This window comes from Emys orbicularis, chromosome 2 (assembly GCF_028017835.1).
Source record: "Emys orbicularis isolate rEmyOrb1 chromosome 2, rEmyOrb1.hap1, whole genome shotgun sequence".
NCBI classification, from domain to species: domain Eukaryota; kingdom Metazoa; phylum Chordata; order Testudines; family Emydidae; genus Emys; species Emys orbicularis.
Window position 1 is genome coordinate 160,736,881 of NC_088684.1, and position 12,366 is coordinate 160,749,246.

The 12,366-nt window shown below is 41.0% G+C and overlaps 1 protein-coding gene across 2 annotated transcripts in view; it reads left to right on the top strand.

The window, feature by feature from the left end:
* CTNND2 (catenin delta 2) overlaps positions 1-12,366 on the top strand; it is a 535,412-nt gene that overhangs the window by 239,368 nt on the left and 283,678 nt on the right. For both annotated transcript variants that reach the window (XM_065399924.1, XM_065399925.1), the window contains exon 5: positions 2,244-2,376. In XM_065399924.1, the coding sequence (XP_065255996.1) occupies positions 2,244-2,376 (133 nt within the window). The remainder of the gene's footprint in view (positions 1-2,243; positions 2,377-12,366) is intronic.

Here is a 12,366-nt window from a genome sequence, read left to right on the forward strand (position 1 = left end):
ACCCTAAAGTTCAAAGTGGGGATACAGCCTTGACACCATCACTTATTTGCACTGTAGTGTCCAGGAAGTGGATCTCTTGTGAGGACTGGTCCAGGCTGAGGTTGATGGTGGGGTGGAAATTGTTGAAATCCAGGTGGAATTTTTCAAGGGCCTCCTTTCCGTGGGTCCATGTGATGAAGATGTCATCAATGTAGCGCAAGTAGAGGAGGGGCGCTAGGGGACAAGAGCTGAGGAAGCATTGTTCTAAGTCAGTCATAAAAATGTTGGCATACTGTGGGGCCATGTGGGTACCCATAGCAGGAGCTCCTTTGAGCTCTATTAGCATACAAGTGAATTAGTTTGAACCCACACTAACACTTAACACTGCTTTGATATTCACATACAAATGAATTCCTAAGACTCTGGCATTCCCTGGCACTTGGCCTGTCAGTGTCACAGGATCACACAAGGTCTTTGATAGTTCCTCACAGTCTAAATCCATGCTGGAACAGCCACCATATGATTTGTTGTTGTGTCCTTATGTTTTCTCTGTAATAAACAGTTCATGTAAAATTTATCACTTACATCAAACTCGGCTTATTTAGTCTGAACTGATAAAACACAAAATTCTGAATATGTTTATTTTGTGTCATATATTTATCATCCTGGATCTTTGTAAGGATGCGACGTAGAATGATACTTCTCAGGCTGACTGACAGAAAATGCTGTGTGAGATGGAATAGTAGGGAGATGAAAGAAAAGACAAATAGGTGATGCTAGAATTTCAACAAAGACTACTTGTTCTTGCAGGATCAATCTTGTTTTGTAGTATGCATTGTTATTGCTTCAGTTCATTTGGGGGAACTTGTACTGTACGTGTGAGCTGTCTGATTTTGCTAAAGACAGGCTGCAGGTATACTGAAAGTTTTACTCAAACTGAGTGAATTCACCCAACATTGTATGGTAGGTCTCAGTTCAGCAGAGTCACTATGATTTAGGAAGAAGGAAGTGAATGATATGGGTCTTTGAATCCTTTATACAAGGTAGAACTGGGCACTGCTCCTCGTAGGCCAGGGCAGATGGACTGTTTGGCAGCAAACCAAGTGAGGAGCAGTGGTTCCATGATAATGCATGACCTGTAATCCTAAGTCTCCGTGGCTGGAGTGGCTACAACAAAGGGCCTATGCAACTTCTCCACACCCTGTGTCCTGATCGGGGGGCAGATATGGTTCTCCTCAACCTTTCCACCATTCCCTCACACGAAGCCCATTTTACTCAGGCTCTGTGCCAATATTGTATGAATTTCAGCTTGATAGCCATGTTCTACTGTTACATTTCACATGCACAAATACCGTTGAAGTCAGAGGAAAATGTGGATGTTTATATGAGGGCAAAATTCAGCCCTAAGAATTAAAGGCATGTTAGATTTCTTCATTTCATTCAGAGATGCTGCACGTACATCTGACTCCTGAGACACAAAATCAGGGCAGCTTTCATGGGCTCTATTCCCTTGAGTGCAGAGACATAGTTGTACCTCATTTGACATATTCATTTAGAGCCCAGTCCTGCAAGATGCTGAACACGTGCTGAGATGAGCTGAAATCCTCAAATCCCATCACCATTTGACTCTAAGGATGCTCAGCGTCTTACAGGATCACGATGGTCCATTTCAGAAACATTTGCAGAGTCAGTTTCAATTAGGCATAAATTTGCAAAGATGCAAAAGATATCAGCTGTGTGGTTTTGGTGAATTAGTTTTGCTTTAGTTTACATTATACCTGGATACAGTGAACGCAAGACACAATATATGGTTGTTTTCTGTATTAGATATCAATTTTGTCACATAATGATTATAGTAATTAAATGAACCTTTCCTACAGTCAGTAACATTTAAGCCTAACATTTCCAATTTTAATTAAGTGCGTGTTTGTGCACATGTGTGTATAATTATTTTTCTTTATTTATTTCATCTTTATCAGAGTTTCCTGTAATGCATTGGATTTAGATTATGTTAAAACTTACAAGGGCCTTTGATGAGAGAATAAATAATTCAGATTAAACCTACCTTTCTATAATGTGTTAGAGTGGTAGCGGTAAAAAGGGGGGAAAGTTCTATGTTCATGTTCTTTCTGGCATTGATAATAACAAACAAAAGAACAGAGTTTTATTTATACATTTCTAATGGTATTGGTGGGTGAATCATTGCCACATTGAATATATTTATTCACTGTTTGCTGAGGATACTCGTGTTTCTTTGTTTACAGAGAGTTTGGATGGAGAGATCCAGAACTTCCTGAAGTTATACAGATGTTACAGCATCAGTTCCCTTCAGTACAGTCCAATGCTGCAGCCTACTTGCAGCATCTCTGTTTTGGAGACAATAAAATAAAAGCAGAGGTAAGACACTTTGAAATTTTCTTTTAAAATGGCTTTGTCTGCTAATTACCACCAGAAATGTTGTATAATTACACCTCTACCCCGATAGAACGCTGTCCTCGGGAGCCAAAAATCTTACCGTGTTATAGGTGAAACCGCTTTATATCGAACTTACTTGGCTCCACCGGAGTGCGCAGCCCCATCCCCCCCGGAGCGCTGCTTTACCGTGTTATATCCGAATTCGTGTTATATCAGGTCGCGTTATATCGGGGTAGAGGTGTATTTAAAAAAGAGCTTCAAGGGAAATCATGTATATATGCATATAACCTGTATATTCAAGCTTTTAAATCATCATTACCATCACAGAAGGTGAGTTGCATAAAATGTTATTGAATCAGCCCCTTGGATGACTCATTTGTTTGGATTTGATTATTTTAAATTGAATGTGAGGTATTCAAATGTTCTGGTAGCCTAGGTGTCCAATAAGCAACTAATGGCATGATCTTGCTTCCACTGAAGTCATAGGAATTTTGCTTTTGATTTAAATTGAAGCAAGATTGGGGCCTAAATAAAAGAAAAAATTGAAATACATAAATAAATGTGTAACGTGGGCTACATTCCAAATAGAAACAAGAACACAAAACATGGGGCAGTAAAAAGGGTTCTGGGCCCAAACTCTGTTTTAATTTATACTTGTACAAATCAGGAGTAATTCTATTGAGTTGAATCGGAGATTTGCCTGAACAAGAAATTCAAGATTTGGCCCAAGATTTTTAGCCTGCAAAAACCAAACGGATTATTTTATTATTTCACCCATTTTTGGGGGAAATAATTCTAACAAAAATAAAAGCTGAAAAGCAGATGGGTCAGTACAATTTCTGTCTAAAGCCTCACAAAAACCATAGGCCCAGATCCTCAGCCCTCGCTGGCCCATATTTGGCATTGGTGAGGGAGATAGACCTTTGTGCTCCCTTGATCTCTGTGGCTGCTGGTAGCCAGCTCAGCTCCTGCCACAAATTTAAAACAGCCACAGAGGTGCTCTAAAATTATCCCAGTGCAGCACTGCTCCAAACCCTCCTCCCTCCACCATCCTCACCAGAAGAGCCCCCTATACGAGCTGTACTCCACCCTGGGATTCCTCCATACATGTGGAATTCCCAGGTGGGAAAGATTTTGCTAGAGCAGCCTAAAAGGATTGTATTGGTCCAAGGAACTATCCTATGATTTTTTGAGATTCAAAAATAAATTATAGGAGAGTTAAAATAAAATATTTTTCTCTGTCTGAAAAGAGGTACATAACTGCTATAAGCCTAGATGTACTCCCCCTCCCACACCCTTCTTATCCTTTTCTCTCATTCCATCTCCGCTGCTCAGTCTTTCATTAAAAGGATTGATTCCTCTCTTAAGGTTTCCCAGAAAGACAGTTACATGATTATGGCAATTTATTCATTGTACAACCACTGCTTCCTCCTGTTAGTCATGGATGGGGAGCCCTTGGGCAGCTGCCCAACTGAAGGGAAGAAAGTTGTTTGTTTTGTTGCCAGCTGTGTATGGAAAATCCCTTAAGAGATAGGCTGTTGTAGGCCTGAGCTGTCCGATTAGGACATCAGCCTTTGACTATAATTTAAGCCTTCAGAGTAATGAGCTTGTTGTTCTTTGTATATGTGTGTGTGTACTGATATAGGCATATAAGGTACCACAGTGCTCAGCACCACTCTTATATTTTGCTGCAAAAAAGGATAACAAATAAAATAAGAGATTTTGCTGGTGATGGTGGTGTGTTTTTCCCTTTATTGGTTCTTCCCCAGGCCCTTGATAGATTTCTACCTCTGCAACAAGCAAGATGCATTTGAGGGCAAGACAAAATCATTTTTGTAAAACAGTGCTCATGAGAATATGCTTTCAGACTGCTGCTGGTGGTGCTATAGATCTTGCTAACAACCAGTGGAATCTGTCTCCTTTTCTTTAGCTTTATGAAGAGTTTTTAACCTAAAATATGCAAAGTCAGCAAACTCCTTATTAATGATAATATGTAAAAGTACCAGAAAATTCTTATTTATAGCACTCTGATTTCCTCGAATGAAAGGTGCTTTATGGGCATGTCTACAGTGCAGCTGGGAGAGAGCCTCCCAGCCAGGCTAGACAGACTCATACTAACAGGGCTCAAGCTAGCACGCTAAAAATAACAGTGTGGACTCATAGACTCACACACTTAGGCTGCAGCTCAGACTGTCAACCCTACCTAAATCCCTAGGCTTGAGAACCTGAACTCCAACCCAAGCCTCAGTGTTCACACTGCTGTTTTTAGTGCATTGGTGCCCATATTTAGTGCAAATATAGTGCCCATCTTTAAAAAAGGGAAGAAGGAGAACCCGGGGAACTACAGACCGGTCACCCTCATTTCAGTCCCTGGAAAAATCATGGAGCAGGTCCTCATGGAAACCATTTTGAAGCACTTGGAGGAAAGGGAGGTGATCAGGAACAGTCAATATGGATTCACCAAGGGCAGGTCATGCCTGACCAACCTGATTGCCTTCTATGATGAGATAACTGGCTCTGTGGATATGGGGAAAGCAGTGGGCATGATATATCTTGACTTTAGCAAAGCTTTTGATACGGTCTCCCACAGTATTCTTGCCAGCAAGTTAAAAAAGTATGGATTTGATGAATGGACTATAAGGTGGATAGAAAGCTGGCTAGATTGTCAGGCTCAACGGGTAGTGATCAACGGCTCAATGTCTAGTTGGCAGCCGGTATCAAGCGAAGTGCCCCAGGGGTCGGTCCTGGGACTGGTTTTGTTCAACATCTTTATTAATGATCTGGATGATGGGATATGCTGGAGGGTAGGGATAGGGTCCAGAGTGACCTAGACAAATTGGAGGATTGGGCGAAAAGAAATCTGATGAGGTTCAACAAGGACAAGTGCAGAATCCTGCACTTAGGACGGAAGAATCCTATGCATTACTACAGGCTGGGGACCGACTGGCTAAGCAGCAGTTCTGCAGAAAAGGACTTGGGGATCACAGTGGATGAGTCAGCAGTGTGCTCTTGTTGCCAAAAAGGCTAAAGGCATATTGGGCTGCATTGTAGGAGCATTGCCAGCAGATCGAGGGAAGTGATTATTCCCCTCTATTCGGCACTGGTGAGGCCACATGTGGAGTATTGCATCCAGCTTTGAGCCCCCCACTATAGAAAGCCTGTGGACTAATTGGAGAGAGTCCAGCGGAGGGCAATGAAAATTATCAGAGGGCTCGGGCACATGATTTACGAGGAGAGGCTGAGGGAACTGGGCTTGTTTAATCTGCAGAAGAGGAGAGTAAGGGGGATTTGATTGCAGCCTTCAACTACCTGAAGGGGGGTTCCAAAGAGGATGGAGCTTGGCTGTTCTCAGTGGTGGCAGATGACAGAACAAGAATCAATGGTCTCAAGTTGCAGTGGGGGAGGTCTAGGTTGGATATTAGGAAACACTATTTCACTAGGAGGGTGGTGAAGCACTGGAATGGGTTACCTAGGGAGGTGGTAGAATCTCCATCCTTAGAGGTTTTTAAGGCTTGGCTTGACAAAGCCCTGGCTGGGATTATTTAGTTGGGGTTGGTCCTGCTTTGAGCAGGGGGTTGGACTAGATGACCTCCTGAGCTCTCTTCCAACCCTAATCTTCTATGATTCTAAGCCTCTCTGTCTGGGTTGAGAGGCTTGTTCCCAGCTGCAGTATGGACATATCCTATAAGGTCCTGATTCAGCAAAGCACCTAAGCACAAACTATGTGTGTGTTTTAGACTCAAGACTTTACCTGAATGGGGATGGGATTATTCTGGTGCTTAGAATTAAGTATATGCTTAAGTACTTTGCTGAATCAGTGTCTTATAGATCACCTTTCCCTGGAGGAACTCAAAGTGCTATAAATAAGACTATATATTACTTCAGATCTCAGGCTCCAATTTGGCAAGTTTCCTAATTGTGCCTATCTATAAGAACATGAGTAGTCCCACTGATTTATTTGGGATTAATCATGTGCTTACAGTTAGGGTATGTCTACACTTACAACACTACAGTGGCACAGTTGCACTGTTGCAGCCATCGGCATAGATAATCCTCCTCCCCAGGAGGTGTTAGCAGGGTCAACTGAAGAATTCTTGCAACAACCTAGCACAGTCTATACAGGGATTTAGGTCTGCTTAACTTTGCCACTCTGGGGTGTGGATTTTTCACACCCCTGTGTGATGTAGTTATGCCAACCTAATTTTCTAGTGTAGACCAGGCTTTAGGTGTGCATATAAGTAGCTTGCTGAATCCAGACCTAAACAAGGGTACCTGAGAACAGAATTGGACTCTTTCATCCTCTCCAGATATAATGCATTTGTATTCTTTCAGATGATTGTAGAACTTGTTTTCCCTGTCTAAATTTCTTGCCTGTTGAATTAGCCAGGATTAGCTGCATGGTTCTGTACAGTTACAAGGAAATGGAAAGGTTTCAGTGGAGTATGCAGGAGAAAGAAGGGCACAGCCAGAAAATGATTTTCACTCTACAACTTGCAACATCTTTGGAATTAATGGTTTAAGACTTTGGATCCCCAAATGTAATGCAAGAAAACCAAATTCAACACAAATCCAAATCCATTGAAAAGTAGAAAATTACTACTCTACTTTATTAAATAAATAGGTTTAAAGAGGGGCAAACGGCTTGTGTTGCAGTAGCAAGAAGATGGCCCAGGTGGTGTTTGGGGATTTTGAGAAGGGAGTGGGTAAGGGAAAATATGAATGAAGGAGGTGATATTTATGACTACAGGTAGACTGCATGGCGAAGGTGAGTTCATAAAGGCTTACTGATTAATTTCTAAGGTTTGTTATTATTTTTAATGTGTATGTCCCCAGAGCATTGTATGGGCATATCTAAAACAAAACAAAAAATGAATCCAAAGAATGAGTGGATGTAATTCTATGGCCTGTGCTATGCAGGAGGCCAGACTTAGGTTATCATAATGGCCCCTTTGACCTTAAAATCTATCTATGAAATAATGTTTCAGCTCTTGGTGTCATCTTCAGAGCCAGAGGGAAACAAAACTGGAAAGTGCACAGAATCTCTCTTGCAGAGTTTGTTAAGCCTATGGTGCTACACAACATGCCACCACATTGCTGTTACAAGAGAGATGCTTTAGAGGTACTCATTCACACACTTGTTATGACCATTTGTATTTAGATAGCATCTGGATTGGAGTATAATTTATACCATATTTTCCATCTAAAAGAGGCAGTTTTATTAATAACACTGCTCTACAGCCAAAATGCTTCTGAAATAAATGTAGTCAAACTTTACTAATTCTGGGTCACTGAGAACGAAAATGATGCTTAAAATTGTTGATTGGCTCTAGTTTTCAAGATATGCTATTGGGTCAGTATATGCGACCCTTGACTTGGGAATGGCGGAGGATAAGTGAGTTATAAAGGGAAGGGATCTCAATTTAAACCAGAAATGACTAAAATACATCTTTGACTGGATCTATGAATAAATCTATGACTGGGTTTGGACAGTACTTGCTTTTTAGGCAAAACAATGAATGATGCAATCTGAAGCTGGTATTGCGTCATACATGATATGAATTGCATCATGTTATTCCTAGAAGTCATGAATGATGCAATCATAACGAAGCTTACATCACTCTGCTGAACAAATTGCCCTATATCAGCTCTAGAAATCATACAGTGTCGTGCTCTCTTATTTGTCACTGTTTGATTTTGCAAAGGGACACATTTCTGTTTAGCCAAAGTGAGCAGAGATGCCTCGTACTTGTGTGAACAGTGCAGATAACTTCTGCTATGTTTGTGGTGAAGTGACTTTTGCATCACAAAAGCGCAGAATAACCACTATGGTTAAGAAAGCCTATCACCTTTATTTTGGCTGCAAAATTGGAGATCAGGACAAGAGGTGGGCCCCACACATATGCTGCAACACTTGTGCAACAAATCTTCGCCAGTGGTTGAACAGGAAAAGGAAATCTATGCCTTTTGCAGTGCCAATGATTTGGAGAGAGCCAACAGATCATACCAGCAATTGTTACTTCTGCATGGTGCCTCCAGTTGGGAAAGGTGTGTCAAAGAAGAAAAAGTGGACTGTGCATTATCCAAACATTCCATCAGCTATATGCCCAGTACCCCACAGAGAAGGACTGCCGGTTCCTGATGCACCAGAATCATTCTCACTTGAGTCAGATGAGGAAGAGGATGAAACTTCTGGTCCTGAACCATCAATGTCACAGGACCCACATTTTCTCCCATCCTCCTCCTCTGAAGCACACCTCATAACACAAGGTGAACTGAATGACCTTGTCAGGGATTTGGAACTACCCAAGAGTAAGGCAGAGCTGTTGGGCTCCAGACTACAGCAGTGGAATCTCCTGGCAGGTGATGTTAGGGTTTCCATGTTCCGTGACTGTCAAAAGGATCTTGTCCCATTCTTCTTCATGGAAGGTGATCTTGTAGCCTGCAACAACATCGATGGTGTGATGGCAGCCCTCAACATCGTTCACGATTCAGATGAGTGGAGACTGTTCATTGATTCATCGAAGACGAGTCTTAAAGCTGTTTTACTGCATAATGGCAATGTTTTGCCATCAATTCCAGTTGGTCATGCAGTCCATATGAAGGAAACCTATGACAACATGAAACAACTTTTGAGGTGCATAAACTATGACCAACATCAGTGGCAGCTTTGTGGCGATTTGAAGGTTGTTGCTCTCTTGCTTGGTCTGCAGACTGGATACACAAAGTACTGCTGTTTTCTCTGCGAATGGGATAGTCGTGCAAGAGATTCCCACTACATCAAGAAAGATTGGCCACTCCGACAGTCATTGGAGCCTGGGAGGAAAAGTGTTCAGCATCCACCACTTGTTGAATCAAGGAAGATTTTGTTACCACCCTTACACATCAAGCTGGGTCTGATGAAGAACTTTGTCAAGGCCATTGACAAAACACAAGCAGCTTTCAAGTACCTCCGTGGAAAATTTCTAAGGTTAAGTGAAGCTAAGATAAAGGAAGGTGTCTTTGTTGGTCCTCAGATTCGTGAACTTCTTCGAGATGATGCATTTGACCATGCACTGCGTGGCAAGGAAAAGACAGCATGGAAAGCCTTCCAGTTAGTGGCAATAAATTTTCTCGGAAATAACAAGGCAGACAACTACAGGTTGTTGGTGGAAAACCTCCTCAAGGCATACAAAAGCCTTGGTTGCAACATGTCACTAAAGATACATTTTTTGCACTCTCATCTAGATTTTTTTCCACCGAACTGCGGAGCAGTGAGCGACGAGCACGGCGAGCGATTTCACCAGGACATTGCAACAATGGCGAAACGCTATCAGGGCAAATGGAGCCCATCAATGCTTGCAGACTATTGCTGGACAGTGACAAGAGATGCTCCATTGAATGAATACAAGAGACAAGCCAAGAAGCGCCGAGTAGACACTGAATAGGACTAAACTATGTACAGAATAGTTTTTTGCCTTTTGTTTCATAATAAATTTTATTTATATAACCCTTTTGCTGATTTTAAAGTGTTACATAAACAGGACAGGTGAAATATTATCATGTAAAACAACCATAAACACATGAAAAGACCTAGGTTTACAATTTATGATTAAAACTCTACTATCTACACAATATACATAGACATAAAATGTAAACACTTAAATATCTTAGAAACAGTAGCCAATCAGTTGTTTTAATTGTCATATTTGAATTCAGCACATCAAAATACATAATAAATAGCACATTTTATCTCTGAAGCAGACGACTTCTCAAAAATTGTAGACCAGTGTAATCATTCATCCTTGCCCAACCACCCCTTCACAATGCCTGCTTTGTTCTTTTAGATGGTTATAAGATCTTTGGTCCCCAGCCATGTGTGAGTTCAATGAGACTACCCATGTGCATCAAGTTAATCCCAGCTGCTTGGAGGATCAGGGCCCTTTATGTTTTATTCTAGAAAGACAGTGTCTACTTAAAAACTAGACAGTTAAAAATATAATTATTGCAGGTACTACACTTGTTCTTAAGACTCCTGCCAATATTTGTGGTTTTACAATTATGCTTTCCTCTTTTATACAAAGAAATTTCTCCCCCCAATCGCTGTGTGAAAGACCACAAAAAAACAGGAGAAATGTATTAACTGTGCAGAGGAAAATATTGAACCAGCCCTATTAGAAATGTCAAATGAATACAGTAAACAAAACTGGGGAAAAATAAAATATTTTTCTCTAATCTTTTTCAGTTACAGTAACCTTGGGTGTTACTTGTAACCATAGTAAATAAAAACAGCTTTCATACAGAAGTGTAATTTTAAGTTGATAGCGTCCCTTTAAATAAAACTGTATTTTTTCATAAATCCAAAGTCCTTATCATTCTTTTTGTCAAGAACAAGAAAAAGGCTTAAGCTTTGAATACCTGCCTCTCTAACTTGGTAACTATTCTCTTATCCAGAGAGATCTGCAGATGCCCTTGTCCTGTCTGCTAAAAGGACGTTCTGCAAAGAGGATTACTGTTTCATGGGAAGAAGCCTCAGGGGGTTGCATAGGTGTCAAAAGCCATTTGCGCATTCACAGAGCACTCATTGTGTCTATTGCTTTTGTATTTTTAGGGGAGGGTTTTCATTTTTTCCTTTCCAACTTTCATAATGGAATATAAATATTGGAGTGAGATAAAAAATTGTGAATTTGATATAGAAGAAAACAGTGTTACTGTTTTCATTTCTCTTCTTTGCAACATTTTAAAAAATTAAAATCAAGGCTTTTTTTTTTTTTAAAGCATGATTAGTTGAATGTTTCCATTTCTGCAGATGCAGCTTTTAAAGGTTCCCTCAAATTGCACTTTTGCATAGGTGCCTCTCTCCTCTAATAGAACAAGGAGGAGACAAACATGGCTACCCCTCTGTTACTTTTCTCCTTTAATAGCTGAGTCTCTAACTATGGCTGACAATGGGCCATATAAAGAGTTCATTAACTCTTTGGTCAGTGGTACTTCTGCTCCTGTCCTAACTCTTTAGATTATCTCAGAATCACCAGAGGAGAATTGGGGAAGCCTCGTTTATGTGACTATGACTTACAGATGGCTTTTCTCTCCTAGTGGGTGGTGATCAACCCCCAGTGCGAAGTCTCACCTGGATCGGTGAGGACAGAACATACAGAAAAAATACAACTGCATCTCTCATAGAATCTGCATCCCAGAATACTTCAGAGAGTTAAATGAGACAACTATAGATGTTCATTGTGGAGAGCACAATTAAGAGGCAAAGGCAAGGGAGAAAAGATACGTTTTCAGCTGAGATTTGAAAACGAGTGGAGAGTTGATGAGGCGGAAAGACACAGGAAGGCTCTTCCAGATGGCAGTTGTTGCTGAGGAGAAGGCTCTCACACCAACAATGGTGCGTTTGTGTGTAGAGACAGAGAGGAACCGGTCCTAGACAACCAGAGAGAAGAAGCAGGGGAGGTAGAAAGAGAGGAGCATTTTAGAGTAGTCAGGAGAGCTCTTTTTTTTAAAAGAGCACTTTCTATTAAACACAGGATTCATTCTTCTAAAGCAATTTCTCTTGCTTTAAAGACATCTAACTCCTTTGTATGAGGTCACCATATAAAGGGATTGAATTGTGCAGTTTCACACGCCAACACCATTTTGCTCTGATGGAAAATGGCAACCAGCCATCAGCTGCAAAGGTATAACAGGTCACTGAGGGTTTTGGCTCCAATGACTCCTTTCTGTAAGCTGGGAAATTAATTTCAGTTATCAAAGCCATAGCACTTAGTGCTTGAAGATTTCATACCAGCATTTGTGCAAGGATGTGAAATAAAAAGGTAGTGACTATTGAACTCGCCTTCTTATTGCCTTTCCTTCTGTCCTTCATAAACCCTGCTGGAGCTAACAACCTCCTTTTTATCTAGGAGGGCATATGTATTTGCTCTCTTACAGCACACTATCTTAGAAATAAAGCAGCAGTACTGATGTTACTTTATGACAGTGCAATACTGA